At 44.5% G+C, this 18,318-nt stretch overlaps 1 protein-coding gene across 2 annotated transcripts in view; it reads right to left on the bottom strand.

Annotated features, from left to right (window-relative positions):
* Positions 1–1,071: 1,071 nt before the first annotated feature.
* The window catches only part of MAMLD1 (mastermind like domain containing 1), a 385,137-nt gene continuing 367,890 nt past the window's right edge, over positions 1,072–18,318 (bottom strand). For both annotated transcript variants that reach the window (XM_075008014.1, XM_075008012.1), the window contains exons 3-5: positions 5,766–5,912; positions 3,532–3,613; positions 1,072–3,274 (exon numbers count right to left, since the gene is read on the bottom strand). In XM_075008014.1, coding sequence (XP_074864115.1) covers positions 2,259–3,274; positions 3,532–3,613; positions 5,766–5,912 — 1,245 coding nt within the window. In that variant the 3' untranslated portion in view covers positions 1,072–2,258. The remainder of the gene's footprint in view (positions 3,275–3,531; positions 3,614–5,765; positions 5,913–18,318) is intronic.

Here is an 18,318-nt window from a genome sequence, read left to right as displayed (position 1 = left end):
ATTTTGCTTACAGGCCAGTAGACATGGTTATTTTTCCACACCTGCCTTTTCCTCCCCCGCTGCATGCATTTCAAACTCTGCAGAGATGAAAAACTGGAAGGTGACTTGCCTTCAGTGACTTTAATTGTACCAGATGATAAAGTTAAAAAAAAATTTAAAAAACAAGGAGAAAAATCATCTGATTTTTAAAAAATTGTTTTACGTGAAATCATCCACGTCGTCATAATGGAAACATACTTATGCCATTGCAAGGGCAAACCATGTCCCCTGCCAGTAATATCATCTGGGGAAGATTTCACAAAGGGGAGCTCCAAGAGTTTGACTCACCCAGCTCAATTTCTTACATGCTTTTTGGTAGGAACGATCCCCCATCCCCACACCGAGAGGTTGCGAAGTTCTTCCCTAACTGCATGGTTTTATTTTCCCAAAAGCTTTGCAGCCCTTTCAGATTTGGTTTCAATGGACCTGATTTACCTACAACTTCACTTGTATATTTTAAGACCCATTTGGTATGGAAATTCTTTTTTTAATGTCCTCCCCAGAGCAGGGAGTAATAGCTTTTTTATATCTAGAGCTCTCCTATAAGGCCTTACATCTCAATCTAAATTACATGGAGTTGCTCAGCTTTGTCTGTCTGTCTGTTTCTCACACACACACACACACAAATGTTCACCGTATATATTACGAGATAATATTGTGTGCTTCTAACAAGTCAACATCTACACAATGGCCCAGACCCGCTTTACACTGGGCACGGCTTTTCTTTGAAGTGGAACAGGTGTATTTTCTGGATAGACCAGATGTCATATAAAACACCAGATTAGTCTGGATCAATTTATAGTTGCATCTGAAAGGGTTGGTAAATCTGGCATAGGAAACTATCCAAAATTTGAAATTCTAGCCTGCTTAATTAAATTCTTCCTCTCCCTCATTACTTCTAGCAATAGCATATATACATTTATCCAAGGTATTCAGATGTTCTTGGATCCTGGAAAAGAGTGAAATAATGCAAATCAAATGTTTGCAGATACAAAATGCTGCTTCTAATAAAGTAAAAACATAAAATCTATGCAGTTTTCCCCTGGCAGTTTATTATGGTATGAAGAAAAAACATTCTGTGCATGAAGCTGATGTTATATTACAAATGTATTGCAAAGTATGATGTGACTATTAAAATATGATTACACAAAGTATGAACATTTTAAGAAGTTTACAGTACAGTGGATCTTTTATAAACAGACTTAAATATACATATAACAATAGTAGCTGACAAAAACATCAAAAATTAACTATTCATGTTGACAGACTTCTCCCCTGCAGGAAAAAAGTCTCACGTTAAAAACAGAAAATTATGAAAAGCCTTGAAACCAGAAACAAATCACCTGTACACTACAAATATACATGGCAGAGCTGTGCAAACCAGAACAATTGTTTTCTTCGATGATACATCCAGAAGGGGGCTTTACAATGTTTGGCTGATGTCTGCTTTTCGGCTGTTGCTCATTTCACACCATAATTCCTCAACTGATTGCAACATGTAGTCACCTAATCTGTGTTAACTGTACTATTAGGAGTATATACTCAGTGCTAGACGATTAATGCATTCAACACTCATCAACGTATGGGAGACTATATCCCAACAAAAAACTTTACTGCAATCCTGCAATCAGATAATCTATGGGTGAATCCCTCCACCTCCATGAAGCTCTGATGGGATCTGCTCACAAAGATCAGTTTGCAGCATGGGTGCAAAAAACGAATTGAGAGTTAAAAAAAAAAAAATGCAACTCCTTGATCTTCTTTCTTGACAAGGGAGATAAATTACCATATTTGTTTCCTGTTTAGCCAGTTTGCACGGACAACCTTAGCTCACCTGTTAAGTTATGTCAAAAACATAAGTATTTTATGCTGTAATACACAGTATTACTGAAACTAACAATATTATTTGCATATTTATAATAAGGTATAATGAAATTCCTATAACAAAACAAAAAAATGTATGCTATTGATTTATTTACAAACAGTCTAGCAAAGAAGTATAAATACTTCTGTATTTAATGTTTAGGAAAACATAATTTACAAAATATTCAAATATATACAGTCATCTGAAAAACTGCCAATATTAAACTTTGAGGCAGGCAAAGAAATGGCCGCGTCCATTCAGTCTGTATTGAAAGAGAAGGCGCTGTTTGTTGATTAATTTTTACTTTTAAAAGTCACCCTTCTGTTATTTACAAGCCCGTCTGCTTCCGTATGAGCTAAACATGCCCAGAGCTTTGAGCGTGCTGTCCCAAAATGTCGTCTATCATTGTCAAACTGTTCAACCAGTCTTCGTCGTTGCTACTGTTCTTCATGAGGGAGTCAATGAAGTCAGTCTCGCTGCAGTTTCCAGACAAGATCGAATTACTCTGCTGTGGCACAAACTCGTACTGCGGCAGCTCGGCAGCTGTACTCATTCTGTTGAATGTTCCCGACAGCTGGCCCGCGGAGGGGTAACTTGGCGGGCAGAGTCCTTGAGCAGGATTGAGCTGGTTAAAACTGGACATGCCTTGTGGCATGGATTTCATAACATTCATAGCTGGCAATGGTCCTCTGGTTAAATTGTGTCTCAAGTTCTGATTATTCAACGTGCCGAGGCCCTGGCTGGACTGTCCCACGTTTAGTTTTTGCATCTGTCTGACCTGGACTCCAGGTGCAATCTGATTAGGGGGTGCTACCGCCTGGTGGGAAAACTGCTGACCTGGCATATTCGGTCTCACGTTCTGTTTGGAGACAAGAGGGTTACTAGAGAACTGCTGCATGCTGGTGTCCATTTGGCTTTGATTTGGCATTCTTGAAACCCCAGTCGGTGTCCACATCTGGGCAGATGCGTTGGGATAGACAGTAGAAATTCTTGGCATATTTGGCTGTCTTAAGTGTTGCTGAGCTGCTGAGTGATTTGTTAAGGAATTAGAGCTAAAGCTAGATAATGTCATTCCTGGCCGGACGGGAGCATGGCTGTGAACTGCTTGGCATCCTGAGCTCATGCCCAGCGAGGCTTGGTTGGGTCGCAGAGGGATGTTAAAATCAGAATTGGGTGGAAAAATCCCTTGCTGTTTGCCAGGATTATGCGGCATCATGACCATTGTCCCACTGTTCTGGTTCGCAGTGGTTGAAGTAATTCCGGAGGCCAAGGGGGTCTGAAGTATGCCTGGGTTGGATGGCATCAAGCGGTGGCTGAGTGGGGGAGCTGGCATGGGCTGACCGCAGTCCGTAGGAATAGGCTGCGGCACGGCTAGATATAAAAAGAGGCACGTGTTAAACAGTAAGGGTGCATGTATCTCCAAAACACGGCAGATCTTAGACAGAATTCTTTGCTTTGATTTCTCTCTTTCATTAAATGTCCCTCTCCACACCATTCCCACTCACAGTGACTAACTATGTGATAAGAAAACAGGTGAATCCCACAACATGCAGAATCCTTTGCTTTCTGTGCACAGAATCATTCAGAGCCCTGCACTTAACAAGAGCCCTGGCATTTTCACTCCTTACCCTGAAACTGATTGATCTGCTGGGGCGCAAACGAACTCCTCTGCTCCGATGCTACTCCCAGCATGTTTTGTTTCTGCTTCTCCTGGAAAACAAGAGAAAGAGTTGTCATAGGGCAGCCTCCCAAGGAACAATAACAACAGCCGACATCTGAAGTGCGACCAGTTGGGCACTAACAACCTGGGCAGCCACACAAACACACACAAGTGCTTCAGATGTGCATCCCAGACAGTTGGCAAAGGTGTCCTCTAAGTTGCAGAGCCAGTGGGGCTGACAGCCACTGCAGGCGTGGGAGCCATGTGTGTGCGCATGTGTGAGCTCCACGTTTCCAGAAGGGGCGGACCCGCAAATGGAAGGCGGGGGGGCGAAGGACAGTCAGCTCTTAGCGCTGCCCAGAGCATGGCACTGGGGGGCAGATGGGGGGCAGCTCTCAGAGGCCAGGTGGAGAGATGGAATTGAGTTTCCCAAAGCTCCCAGCCTCGGCTGCTGCAGCAGGGGTGGCAGCCTGCTGCTCCGGGCCACATTGAAACAACAGGCTTTTATGCGTACGGTGACCATCCATCCCATATTGGATGGGACTGTCCCATATTTGGGATGCCAAACAGGCATCCCGACTTATGTTTTAAAAGGGACTAATTGTCCTGTATTTGGGCCGACCCCCAGCACTTCCCTGAGCCTTGGGAAAGCAGGGGGAGTGGGGGCAGCTGCCACTTCCCCAGGGATCGGGGATCGTCGTCGGCTGCGGATTCCCTGGGTCTTCCAGGGAGCATCGGCAGCTGCCCACTCCTTCCCGGCTCCCTGTGGCTTGGAGGAGCTGCCCCTCCCCACATATCTCCCCGTCCTGTATTTGGAACAAGGAGAGATGGTTGCCCTGTTTATGCAGTTAGCCCTTTGCCCCCGTCGGCAGGTCTCAGCAGAGCCCAAGTATGGGGCTGCCTTAGGCAAAAGTTCTGTAGCTGGTCCACATCTACAGGGGAGCCGGAATGACACTGGGACCACTTTGTTCACCCCACCCTGGGATGCTCTATCCTCACCTCGCCTTGCTTCTGCTCAACCTGATCAAGGCCTGCAGGAGTTATTGGTACCTTTTCCACTGTCCTCAGGGGACCAGGCTGCAGGGATCCTTGGATCTCCCCAGAATCCACTGGGCCATCCCACAGCCTTTGAAGCTTGGGGATGGACTGGAAAGGTTCGCACAGCATTTGACAGAACAGAAATGGGGCAGCCTTCAGGAGCAGACTGACAAAGGTGGCTGGGGGCGTGTTGGGAAGATGGCTCAATTTTCACAGTAGGCCCGATCCCTGTTTTAAATCCCAACCTATTGAGGAACCACACAGAGAACCCTGGGAAGCTCCCTCTTTATCAGGGTATCATTGGCTCTGCCTAAAGTGAGCCAAGTTGTATGCCAGGCATTTATCCTTATGTTTCAGAGACATCTTCTCCGGCATGACTGGCCTATGCTACCGAGAGCGCTGACCACACCCACTCAGATGAGAGCGCAGTGTGGACTGGGAGGAGAGCCCCACGACTCCAGCCCAGACAGGTGTGGGTCAGGTTTTGACAGAAAGGAGGCAAAAGCAGAAAGAGGAGGCAGACAGCTAGGAATGAGCAGAGGTTCTTGGGAAGAAGTCGTCCACCGGTCCCCACTCCACCTACCATGTGCAGGACAGGCTGGGGAGGAAATCTCCCTCAAGAAGGTTCCCACCACACTGTCCTCTTTGGAGGAGGAGTCTGATCACTCCAATCCTGGCAGTTTCCTGAGGCTCACTGGAAGCCAGGACTTGTGCCTTTTTACTGTCTCTTGTCCCCACCCTTCCCCTGGACAGCTGCCCTACTGGAAGGACAGAAGCACCCAAACCTGCTGAAGGGGGCTCGCTCCCACTCTGCTTGGGACTTGCCTGTGATGAGAATGGCTCAGTAAGTGGAGACCTTTGCCTTTGGAAAGACCCAAGGCAATGAAAGGGCCACGGCGAGTCTCTGAGGCACACGAGAATCCACCAGGAAGTGCACAACTCCCAGGGGGCTGACAAGGGACATGCTCAAACACCCTCCTCCTGCCGCAACTGGTGGGGGCCTCTCTCAGAGACAGAAGTTTCCATGGCCCAATGGCCTGACCCCGCCTGTTGGCTTCCCCCACTCCGGCAATAATCTGCAACCCTCGTTGCTCATGCAGCACTTCCCACTCGAACGTGGGCCGCATATACATGTCAGACGCCGCACACGCACACAAGCCGAACCTGCAATAGCTGCCGTCTCATGATCTGCTGCTTCAGCAAATGGTTCCTCATAGTATAGCCATTCACCGTCGCTGGTGCAGAAACCGAGCCCCCGCTTGGTATGGTGCCTGGCTCCTGAAGTCTGGTGACAATTCCAGGATTTTGATCCTGCCAAGAAAGATAAAAAAGGAAAAAAAAAAATCAGTCTCGCTGGCGGGGGGGTTCATAACAGACGCTTCTGTCCCATCCACTGGTGCCCTCCCCTGCAGCCCAGCTGTGGCCCCATCCTGAACCTGCATCATTGTGGCTGACAGAATGAGTAGCAATGGTCTGTTCTGACTCCGGAGGAGCAACAAAGGAAGAAACTTGAAGGATCAAAGATTAATCCAAAGTTCTTTGATCCCAGGAGCTGTGAGCCAGGGACAATGGAGTCATTGTATTGGTGTATAACTGGCAGAAGGGATGTGACTCAAGCTCTGTGTTCTCCATGAATTCTCCAACCTGACGCTAACAAACGAAGACAGGTGAACTGGAGTAAAGCAGGGGCTAGACAGTGGACAAAGGAGCGGGAAAACTTAGGCAAGGTGAGGAGTTGGGGAGACCAGCCTCAGAAGGGAAAGCTTCTGGTTCGGATGATCTAGCAACACGGCAAGAACCTTAACATGCAGTGGAAAGAAGAACCAGAGGCCCCCAGCTGGCATCCATCAGCGTTCCTGCACTGGAATCAAGGAGCCAGATCCCCAGCTGGTGGGAAGCAGCATTGCTCCATTGTGCTCAATAACAAACCAATATCAATTTACATCCTCTGAGTATCTGACCCAAAATGAACAGAGGAGAAAATGCAGAAGGCCGTTAATCACAATCACAGCACCCCCCAAAGATTCTGGGAGCGGAACCTGAAGGGGAGAGGAAGTCAGAGACATTAAAGCCAAAACATTTTACAGAGGTGGCATGTAATCGGGGAGAAAAAAATAAGTGAAAAAGCCACATCTTTACTGAAGAGGCGGAAAAGCAGGGAAACGCTCCAACAAACTCTAGACCCAGGCACAGTAGCTACCCATATATCCCCCATTTTAGCATCCAGCTTTACATTATTTATGATGTTTTGTTAGTATTGGCAGAGAGAATTATGTACATTCTATCCCGCGTCCTTAACGGGGCCGCGTTTCCTTTGTTTTCAGACTGGAAGCCCACATCCTTTGTTCGAGAATCAATGTTATCAGAAGATAAGCAAGAAGTAAATGATTGTAGCCTTTTAACATCTGACAATGAGCAAACAGGATACAAGTGATGGTTCGGAGTGACCTGAAGGAAACGTTGGAAGGTGTTTGTTAAACGCCCGGCTGTCAGAACAGGGACGCCTTTTGCCATGGTTTCACTAGAAGGGATTGCCTGGGTCACTTGGAGACAGATCCGTGTTTTAAAAATAGGAGAGATTACCAAAAAGGTCGCTGAAATTACTCACTTTTATGGTGCCTCCTTTTTGTTGCAGCACTTAGGTCTATTATGCAAAACCACAATTGATGAAATGTAAATGCCTGTGAGATAATTCATGAAAAGACACAAACCTGCAACTCATCACTGGTCTCATTATCATTCCTATTCATGGGCCGTCTCACAAGACCAGACATTATTACTGCTGTCTTGCTGACAATCCTGCCGGACACTGTTCCTCTTCTCTTGTCCCTCCCATGCACGGGGAGAAGTAAATACGATTTACTCCTGATATAAATACAAAAGTTCACGCAAAGCTAGTGTTCAGCTTTCACGTCAGATATTATTCTGTGTCCACAGTTAAGCTTTGAATAATATGGATTGCCTCTAGGGGGAATGTTTGAAAGAGCAGGGATTCAGTTTGTGTACTCTACACATGAAAAACACTGAAATGTTCATATCACTAAAATCCCTGCCATGTAGCCAATTTCCTCCCAACTTGTCTTGTTGCGTGCAGAGGGTCTGCGCTTACTGAAGCGAACGAATTTAGTGCAAGGCCAATCATTCTGTTCTGCTTAAGGCTATTGCATTAACAAGTCATAACATTTAAAGTCTTTTTTTTTTTTAAACTAATCGCGTCCACCTCATTCTAATTTCTCCTAAATCTCATTAGGAAAATAATATTGGTTTCACCATATTATTAATGGTAAAGAAGGGGAAATCACATTACTAATTGCAGCTCTTGAGCTGCAGCAGAATGGTCTGACGAGACAGGATTTTGCTGCAAGAAAGACAATCAGCCAAGTTCATTTGCAAATACTCAGACTAGGTTGCTACATTGGGGAGAAGTGTTAATTAGCTGCAAAAGAAAAATAACATATATATATTTTTTTCCTGGGGGGAAAAAATCAGGCACACAAAAAAGGAAAAGAAGCAGGGAATTCGGAGCCTTTCATTTTATAGCTGATGTTTAGGATGAGCTTAAAAAAAATCTCTATTTTCACCACTAGTGGGAACTACTGCATTCTCTTAGAGTAGAAAATAACCATGCAAGTGTCATGACTAAGAATAGCTCTTGCATGTGGTCTAAAGGATGCTGCTATCTGTATTAAAGGTTAATGAACTTCAAACATTTTTGCTTCTCATCACTTCTCAAGAAAAATCACTTCCCATGCTAAGGCCAAGCCAAACAAGCCATAACCTGAATAGGGCCCTGCTGCGGGCTATCCCCTTTTTTTAAAATTACAGGGAGATAGCATGTGGGGCAGGATTTTAAATTCAAAGACAGAGACCACAGCCCCAGGTGTTCACACATGCAGGGGTGGATTTAGCGACTTATGGGTTACATCCCAAGTCAGAAATGCCTGCTGTGCCGTCACAAAATCCTTGTTGTGTTTTTCATGACACATACCAGCTTTTCTCTCGCTCCAGAACTCAAATTAAAACATCACATCAGTAGAATCTGTAACTGAACAGCACATTCAAAGGAGTGGGGAAATGTTGAAAGCCTGTGGTTTTGTTGCTAGGCAAACTGTCACACAGGAGTTTCCGAGCTCTGCAGTACCCAGTGGCTTTTCCAAGGTGGCCGTTTCTGTTGGAGATGGGAATGACGCTAAGAGATGGTGGACAGGGACCCAGCACTGTGCACTAGTGTTAGGAGCTAGACAGCAAGAGTAATTTTTCAGGCATGTTTTGTACACTCAGCGTCAATGCTCAGGTATAACCATTACACCTGCGGGGGAGAAAACAAACCAGGTCTTTGTGGACCCCATCACTGATGGGTCAGACACACCACCAGCTATTCACAAGCAAAAACAGCATTGGAACTACACGTATGCATATGCAACAGGGTTGATTCCTGCAGCTGAGAATATAGTAGCACAAATTATGGCTCTGATCCAGCAAAGCATTTACTTGTGTGCTTAACTCAAAAGCCAGGAACAATCCCACTGGAGACGATGCGCGTGCTGAAAGCTAAGCACATGCTTAAGTGCTTTGCTGGACCTGGGCCCACATTCACAAGATAGCACATACACACTTCTGAAAACCTGAAAACATCACAGTCAGTGCATAGGCCAACTAGCCATGTTAATCATGTGACTGCATTTCAGAAACTCCAGCTTTCGGCTTTTTCTCCAGTATCACACACATACTCACTTGGGTGAGACTCTGCAAAGCTACAGTTCTTCTTTCTACATGAGTCTTCATTAACAAACTGTCCAACAGAAGTCTAACAATCAGAGGTGAAAGTTAGCGGCTGCGCCCCAGGGTGCAGCTCTGGCAAAAGCAGGCAAGAGGCTGTGATAGGACAGTACCTGGAAGAAATTTACAGGTCATTTCACCCTTACTAATAATAACTTTATCTTCCTCCAATGGCATCTGGAGGTGCCCAGTCACGCTGGATGGATGGGCAAAACTCCCTTCAACCTCAATCCAAAGTAGTTGCTGCTTTTTTACAAAAACATTTGAAAGCACTTGTTTCATTCATCAGTCCCCCATTTGCCCTTCCGCTCCCATGGCGGAACTCTAAGGAACAGAGCATTAAAGCAACTTCCATTTTAAAATGTTCTGCGTTAAGATCACTGCTAGTGAAGATCTACAATACATTTCAACGAGGGCATGAAGGAGCCTACAAATGGTGGGATAAGGTCATTGAAAATGTCCACCAGACAGCAATCTGCAGAAAAGTGGCTCTTGGAGAGGCACGTTTACTTTACAAGGAATAAACTGCCAAGTGAGGCCACCGAGCATTATATTACAGACCCTTCTAATAAAGCCAACTCATGTGAATTGGAACAGTTAACAGATGGACTAATCAGAAGGGAATTCTTTGTGGTTAACCGATGACCAGGTCACAGCAGAGCTATGGTGAGAAATAGAGCCAGCCTCACACAGAACAGTGGCTATTTGGCTGGCTCATGAAGACTGTGCACCTCAGAAGTAACCAGTGGCAGAAGAATGGAAGGGCATTGGATTCCAAACGCCCACAGGGCCTGAGCTTTACGTCCCTTCCTTTGTGGAAGACACGGCTAGTCTGAGAAATAGTCCCTCTTCTAGAAGTGGGGCTTGCAGCTAAATCCGGAATTGCAGCTCCCCAAGAAGAAATACATGTAGAAGTGTCACTACTGTGCCAAAGAAGATACAGCCAAAATGCAAAAGTAAACAGGCAGCACAGATCAGACCTCTTTGCTATTAACGTGGGGGTGAGGGAAGAAAAACTGGCGTGCGAATGACTAAGAAGCTTTTTGAGCCAAAGACAATTAACTGTGAAGTAGTTACAAACGAGCAGTATTCTACCAAATTAGAATAGAAGAGACACTGCCACAAAATTCCCCAACAGTTCTATTTCTGGCTGTGCTCCTGACTCACTGCAAGGCCTGGGCTACTCAGACAACCTCTCTGGGTATGTCTGTACTGCTGTTAGACACACACAGCTGGCCTGTGCCCGCTGACTTGGGCTCCTGGTCTTGAGCTAAGAGGATGATTTAGTTGGGGTTGATCCTGCTTTAGGCAGGGGGCTGGACTAGATGACCTCCTAAGGTCCCTTCCAGTCCTAGGAGTCTATGATTCTATGACGTTTAACTACATGGTGCTAGAGTTGGCTTCCAGCCCAAACTTCTAAACTGCAGTTAAAAATGGCCCCTTTGCCCAAGCCCACGTCAGCTGGCGTGGGCCAGCTGCAGGTTTGTACTGGCAGTGTAGACATACCCCCTGTCCTCAGCTCACGTCTGTAACATGGGGAGAATGAGGTAAATTTCTGACCTGGCAGGAGGTCATGAAGCTTCTTGAGCTTGTTTTTTAACAGTATTCGGAGGGGCAACCTTGCAGATTCAGAGATCAAAAGGGACCAGTATAATCATCGTGTGATCCAAAACAGGGAAGAGTTTCCTTCTGTACTGCACGATGGACATGTAGAGGCATGTTGGCTTCAGACTGTGGCTTTACTGTATCCTTGTGCTCTCATGTCTGTCAGTCTGTCTTACAAATGCTCTGAGGCAACAGCCATCTTTTTATGTCTGTACAGCTCCTAGCACAAAAGAGCCTTGGTCTGTGACTGGGGCTCCTAAAACTCTGCCAAGACAAATAATATAAAAATTAAATTAGAGCCAGCTTCTATTGTTGTCCCGTGCATCCAGCTATACTGCAGTGAGAATTGCTTGTTCAGTTCAGCTGCAGGATCCATAAAGAACCAATGCCTGGTGTTCCCTCTGCCTGGTATTCTTGAGAGGCATAGAGATGTTTTTAAAAAGGAAAATCCTGGTGAAAGCCTTGGACTATGCAGCTGCTACCAATTCTTCCTGACGTGCTAATCTAAGCCAATATTAAAAGTTACACATATTGGGTTGAGATGTGGCTCTCTTAGTATCATAAAAAACCCTCCTTTCTCCCCTCCTCTGCACCCATCCCCCCCCATGCCTTGGCAGCATTTGCATGTTACAGGATTTAAAACTGATGCTCGAACATGCCATGGCCACTAACATTAAATCAGCACACACAGATTACACACCCTATTTGTTGCCTTTAATATGACTTTACATTTGCCCTCCAGGGATAGATGTCTTCCTTTCCCTCCCTTTCTTCTACTACCTCCACCCCCATTCTCCCTCCATTTCAAAGATGCACTTCAAGATAAAACTGACCCTTTTAGTGCAGACATCTTCTGAAGCTTTATTTGCTCCCTTCCGGTTTGTTTGTTTTAACACAACATACAAGCACGGATAAAACAAACCGTGTAGCTCAATGGATCTTTTCTTTTTTCATCTTCCACCCGTTTATTTGATATACAACTGCGGGAAATACTATCAGACTCAAGTTTCTAGGCTTATCTCAGGGGCTGTCAGTCAGGAAAGAGCTTTGTTTGAAGACTGTAAGTGATCCAGGGGTATACAGTTTTGTAAAAAAAAAGCGGGGGGGAAGGTCTTTTAAGTTCTTTCTTCTGTTCTTACAGCATTGGCATGCTTTGCCTCACACACTGCTAACCCTCCGTTGATGGAAGCAATGTCAAGATCACTATACCTGGTTCTCAACTACACCAGGGACTGTCTTGGCCAAGTAAAACAGAAAATACACTCAATTTCTTTTAGCTGCTGTTACGTGGCACGCTGCTCAAAAGAGAAATATCCGTAATTCTGTTTTTAGCTGTGCCCCGGCTTTAAATGGAATGGAAATTCAGGTCAATTCCCCCTTCCAAAATCAGTTAATCACATTAGTGAAAACTTTTATCAATGATTTTGCCACGTTTTTTCCTCCAGCTGGTTTTCGTCAGCAGAACAAAAAAAACGACATGTAAAACCTGTGACAAGTGATCGTAGGGGTTGTTTTACTTCATATGGGAAACGGTGTGCTTTATCAGGCCTATCTGAGGTCATGCTAATAGGGTGTTTTAATGAACATCATATTGTAGCAGGAAGGAGCACAGGAGCCTAGTTCAGGAATATAACCAGTGTTTCACTTATTAGACAGTTGGAACACTCAGTGTAACAAGGGGATGCATAAACCCCAGGGCACTGCAGTGTAAGAAAGCCTTAGAGTTGGCGTGGGAACAGCACTATCAAAAGTGACTCCCTATCTTCTAGGAGAGGATGGAATGGACGGCCAATCAAACCCTTGGTGCAGACACCCCTACTGGCAGGTTTCCAGAGCATCATTACTGGCAGTCTTGGAAGACGAACTTCTGCATTCCACCACCCCAAGTGAAGGACAACAGCAAGACTGGCGGTGGGCTCTTATGGAAGCAGTTTAGGAATGGTAGGAAAGGCTCTGCCACAGACCCAATCACAGGGCATCTGCAGGACACACATACTATTTCACCTGGACTTCTGCTTTCAAGTCACAGTTCTCAGATTCTTACTCATTTTGAGTGGGGTCTATTGTTCTCCACCCTTTCTAACACATTTATCTGCCTTTTACACACACACACACACACACGCACACACACACACACACACACACACACACACACACACACACGCACGCACGCTCGCTCTCTCTCTTCCTGCAGCTCTACATTCCCTACAAAGTCTAAAACCGAATATTCCGCAAAAGACTAAAATATTTATATTTGGCTTGTTCTGGCTGCCATGATTCTCCAAACCTGGACAATGCACTCTCCTTCCCGCCAAGGCAGCTCACCTCTCAATTCAGTGAGATAAGCTAAAACTGCATTTGCTGAATCCAGTTTTGGCTAGTATAGCCTTTTCTGCTTGTCCCTAGAAGGCTGCACTATTCCCCGTGAAAAACTGCAACAGCTCACCTCTACAAAGTACTGTTCAACTCAAGTAATCCACACATTAGGGAGAGGTGCACTCTCTAACAGACATGTTGGTAAGATTCAGAGGAGTCACTATAGCTGAATGCAAAACAGGAGCAGCCATGGAAGATGGATGCTGAATATAGATATTAAATTGTGGGGGGAAAGGACCAGATGGTGCAAGTCACAAAATTTAGCATTTAGGGGGAAATTTAATCCTTCACCTGCCAAATACTGGAGCTCTCCACCACTTTTACATACTTCTACCAAATCAATATAGAGTGAGGTAAAAGACGTTTTTGAATTGTTCCGTTTTGGGAAGTTAATAGTTTTTTAATATTATACAGTTTACACATATGAGCAGCATCCACTTTTAAATGTCTTACCCATTTTCAGCCCTTCCTTCCAAACCAGAGGACCTACCATGCTCTACGTCATTGGTCAAATCAGATTTCAAATGCTCCTGTACTAAAAGAGTCCCAACAATAAGAAACACTAGACTAAAACAATTGATAATAAATAGGCTGTGACCTTTTATGCAAAGTCATAGCAAAGGTTCTAATATCTAAAAATAGCAACAAATATGGCCATATTGACTATTAATGTACAAGGGCCACTAATTAAAAAAATCAAGAGAAATATTTATGAAGACACCCAGACCTCAAATGCAATAGCCAAGCAACTCAATCTTCCCTTCAAAATGCCTTTTCTCCTTCCATTCAGATTGTATTTACAAACTGGAGAGGCTCATTTTTTTTTCTTGTGTCATTTCATTATTACAGAGTTGAGATCACTAGCCATCTGCAGCTTCATTTCATCAAGCTCTGATTTGTCCTTGGAGCAAGGTCATCTGGGACAAGAACATAAAATGCTGCTTTCCACGACTGACAGTTCTTTATGCCTTCCTGTAAATATCCCCACTAATTTGATATAATTTTCCCACTTCAGAATTCTCCCCCCACCTCAAAACAGGCTGATGTACAAATACATGAACAAGAATCTCATTATTTAACCACTGCAGGACACATTCTAAAAGCAATTAATCGTTTTTATTTGTAGATAACTGAAGCATTTCAAGCTGTAGCTCAGGAATCCTTGGTAGCTTCATCTGACATGTAGGATATTAGCTATGGGTCAGAAATTGGGACCTCCCCCTTCAGTATAAGCATATGCTTTGAGCACCTCCTTACTCCATCAAGCAGGGACACCCTGGCCCCTCACAGTCAATGCACAAAAATTACCAGCTGCAAAATATAACCCTGTGGTGGGTGCAGTGCTAATAAAGCATCCCTGGGTGAATATGAGTTCATTTATGGAAATAAAGAGACTGGGAAGGAAGGATTTTCAGATGCATAACAGAAAATCCTAAGATAAAATTTAATAAGAATTAACACGGATTATTTTTTTCTCAAATCAGATCTCAAATCAGATCCTGTCAATTCCGGGGCACCTACTCCTGATCGGAGGCTGCAGCTCTCTACTGCAAAACCACACAAGGCAAATTAATGTAAGAGTCCTGACCAGTACAACCCAGAAAGCAACAGAAAAGAGTTAAATAACTGGAGGAATCAGCACTAACTCCTGGGGGTTAGTTCTTAATTCCTAGCTCCTGATAGCGTAAACAGGTATCAGCACACTGACACTGGGTCCGGATTCTGATCTCAAACTCACTGGGAGGATCTGGAAAAATTCAGCTTCTGGGCTTGCCTACTGGATTGTGAGATATGCTCTGATCTGGCTTACAAGAGTATTTTGCTGCCTTACCTGCCTGGCTTTCTATGACTGACAGCTCTACCTGTAAATACATGCATATGATGTAGGCTTGGTTTGAAACTTTGTCCTGCAATTTCATGTGCGTGTAAGTACCACAGTTATGTGCACAAGTATTTAACAGTCTTATTTGCATATGCAAATGAACTTCTGGATCCAGAAGTATGGATATGCTTGTGGAAATATATACACGTATAATGTCAGAGGGAAGATTTGAAAATACATTAAACTACACATGAGCTTAACAAAATGATTTATTAGGTGATGAGCTTTCATGGGACAGATCTGAAGAAATGGGTCTGTCCCATGAAAGCTCATCACCTAACACATTATGTTGTTAGTCTTTAAAGTGCTACAGGACTGCTTTTTGGTTTGTGAAGATACACACTAACATGGCTACCTCTCTGTGACTACACATGAGCTGCAATTTTTCAACGATACATCAAGGAGTTAGGAATTCAGTTGCCATTATAATTCAGTGGATGTCAGTTTCTTGACTTCTTTAGCTAACTTTGAAAATTCTAACCCAAATAATTTTTTCCTTATTTTACAAGTTTAAACACAGAGCAAGCTTCTCCTTATGCAAAGCTCCTGTGTTGCACATGTAATCACCAGCCAGTGGAATCAAACCTGGGACCTGTGGAGCTTAGTGCATGAGCCTTTACTGCTCGAGCTAAAAGTCAACTCTCACTCAGAGGTTGTAGAGGAGACTAATTCTTTTTCTCTGCAACTGGTCTCAATGTCATGACATGGGGTTATATACAGGGGACTTGAAGGTGCCCAAAACAGGCAACTGAGGTTTGCACCCAGAGAAAGAAACATCTTGGTTCTAGAGGGCATGGCAGTGGGCATACTCGGTGTGTGTGTGCCCCAGACATGCCGCACTCCAGCAGCTGGCATAAAGGTCATTACCAGTTGGAAGACGATTATCTTCTATTTGGAGATACTGATGAACGGATACATTGAGTGATTTGTCCAAGCTCACAGAAGGAATCTGTGCTGCAGTTGAAAACTTCCAAGTCCTAGTTCCGATACTCAACTACAAAGACACCATAGGTACAGAAAAGAAAGTGCCATGGACCAGACACTGAGCAAACAAGCCTTTGGAGCTGCTTTAACCTACCTAACCTGGGGCATTTGACTTGAAACTCAAACCTATGTTTGGCTGCGCCCCTTCCAGCTCAACAACCAAAGTCTCAGTTCTTTCGGCAGTGCTGCTGTTATGGCTTCAGCCACTTATGAAAATTAGACTTGAGTGCCTAAGGCACTGAGGTGTCCTTGACATTTTTACCCTTATGGTTTTGAGGTGTGTGGTTTTTAAATATACAAAGTGACACAAAATAATCCAGCATCTTGGGATGTCTGGGAAGATTTCCATCTTCTATTTGAGGCCTGAGCCTTTACAAGCGCTCCTTTCACAAAAAAGACATTGCACGCCAACAGTTAACGTCCCTTTGTTCGCCTACAAATGATTAAGGTTAGCAGCTTGCCTGATGACATCACCATAGTTTAAACATGCTGGATATGGTCCAGGGAACCAAAGTTATTGCTGACCCTATGGTTACTGATCTGCAAGTAGCTGATGTCTGCTCTCACTTTATGAATTATTTAATGGGTTAAAGATTGATCTGATCTTCTTTATGCAATGTATGGCTCTGCAGTGGGCAGGAGGACGTAAACATGCATTAACAAGGTTAAAGTCATATACTGTAACTACACTGCCTGTTTTCAGCTTGCAGCTTTATTGACTTAATCATACTGGCAGTGCAGCCAACAAATCATTAAATCCATTCCATTCTTTTGCTGGTTACCAGCCACAAAAACAGAGGCAGGCAAACACTAAGCAAATCTCAAGAGGGGGTGGAAGAAGAGGTGGGTGGAGGCTGACGGGGCCTGGAGGGGCGGGTGGGGGGAGAGAGAACAGTGGGATCACTATGGAATTCTGGCCTGTCCCTGGAAGCACAAAGACGCCAAATCTGTCTGTATGGGCTAAGTGGTCTCAGTTTAAAGTGACATACTCATTTGTTCCTGTTGTGCAACAATTAAAAAAAAATACAAGCAAACTGAGCCTCCTTGTCTTGGTGAGGTTTTAGCTGTGCATGCATATGTGACAGAGCAAAGAGAGTGAGCCAGCGTGTGCATGCAGACCACTTCTGTAAACAAGCGTGAGGGTCAGAAAAGATAACATCTGTGCACATGCCATACTGCGAGAGATCTCAAAGCCCTGTGTCACGTAGACAGCTAATCTGCAGGGAAAGAACACCTAACTGAGAGTTCAGCATGCAAGAAAACTCTTGCATTCGTTTTACAAAGTCCCAGTCTCCCCATCCCCCCCCCACCTTCAGCTGCCTTTGGAGAGTAACAACGACCAGTGCAGGGAAAGGAAGATGCCTCTTGATCACAGGCTTGAGTAAGAACTGCAGCCCTGAAACTTGCAGGCAAATCACTATGTTTTCAAATCAGTGTTCCTAATGGTACACTAAGTAAGCCAACTCCATATTTAGGTGCCTAAGCATAAGTGCCTTGACTTTCCTAAGTGCCAAACACCCCAATGTGCCACTGAATCCAATGGAAGGGGTAGGTACTCAGCACTTGTGCAAAATCAGGCCACTTTTTAGGAACTTAATAGTAGATACCTCAATATTAAAAATGTGGGCCTTATACTCAGGCTTATTTTTTTAAGTCCAACTCATTTATTTGCTATTGCTGCCTTCCCAGTTCTCCTCTGGTGGATGGGAAGTGTTTTCCTTCTCTTATGCCCTGAATACAGGTTGGCCAGCATTTCCCTGGGAGAATCAAACTGTTTGTTCTTAGTGCCATGTCTCCACCTTGCCATCACTCAACACATACAGTCTACTTCTCTCATGCATGTTGCACAGCTCTGACATGTGCATCCTGTCATGACACAAAGAACCACAGAACTTTTTGAACACCAATCACCAACGATAGCTTGTGCATTAAAAAACAAACAAAAACAACAACAACAAACCAACAACTCTAACAGGTTTCAATGCAATTTGAGTTCCTGTTTTGTCTCGCTGTTTACCAGGCTTCCCAGACTGTGTGGAACCCTGTAATACACAGAGACATCGAGTGGCTAAATAATACACTGCACTGTCT

This window comes from Carettochelys insculpta, chromosome 13 (assembly GCF_033958435.1).
Source record: "Carettochelys insculpta isolate YL-2023 chromosome 13, ASM3395843v1, whole genome shotgun sequence".
In the NCBI taxonomy this organism is placed as follows: domain Eukaryota; kingdom Metazoa; phylum Chordata; order Testudines; family Carettochelyidae; genus Carettochelys; species Carettochelys insculpta.
This window is presented reverse-complemented; position numbering and strand designations above follow the sequence as displayed.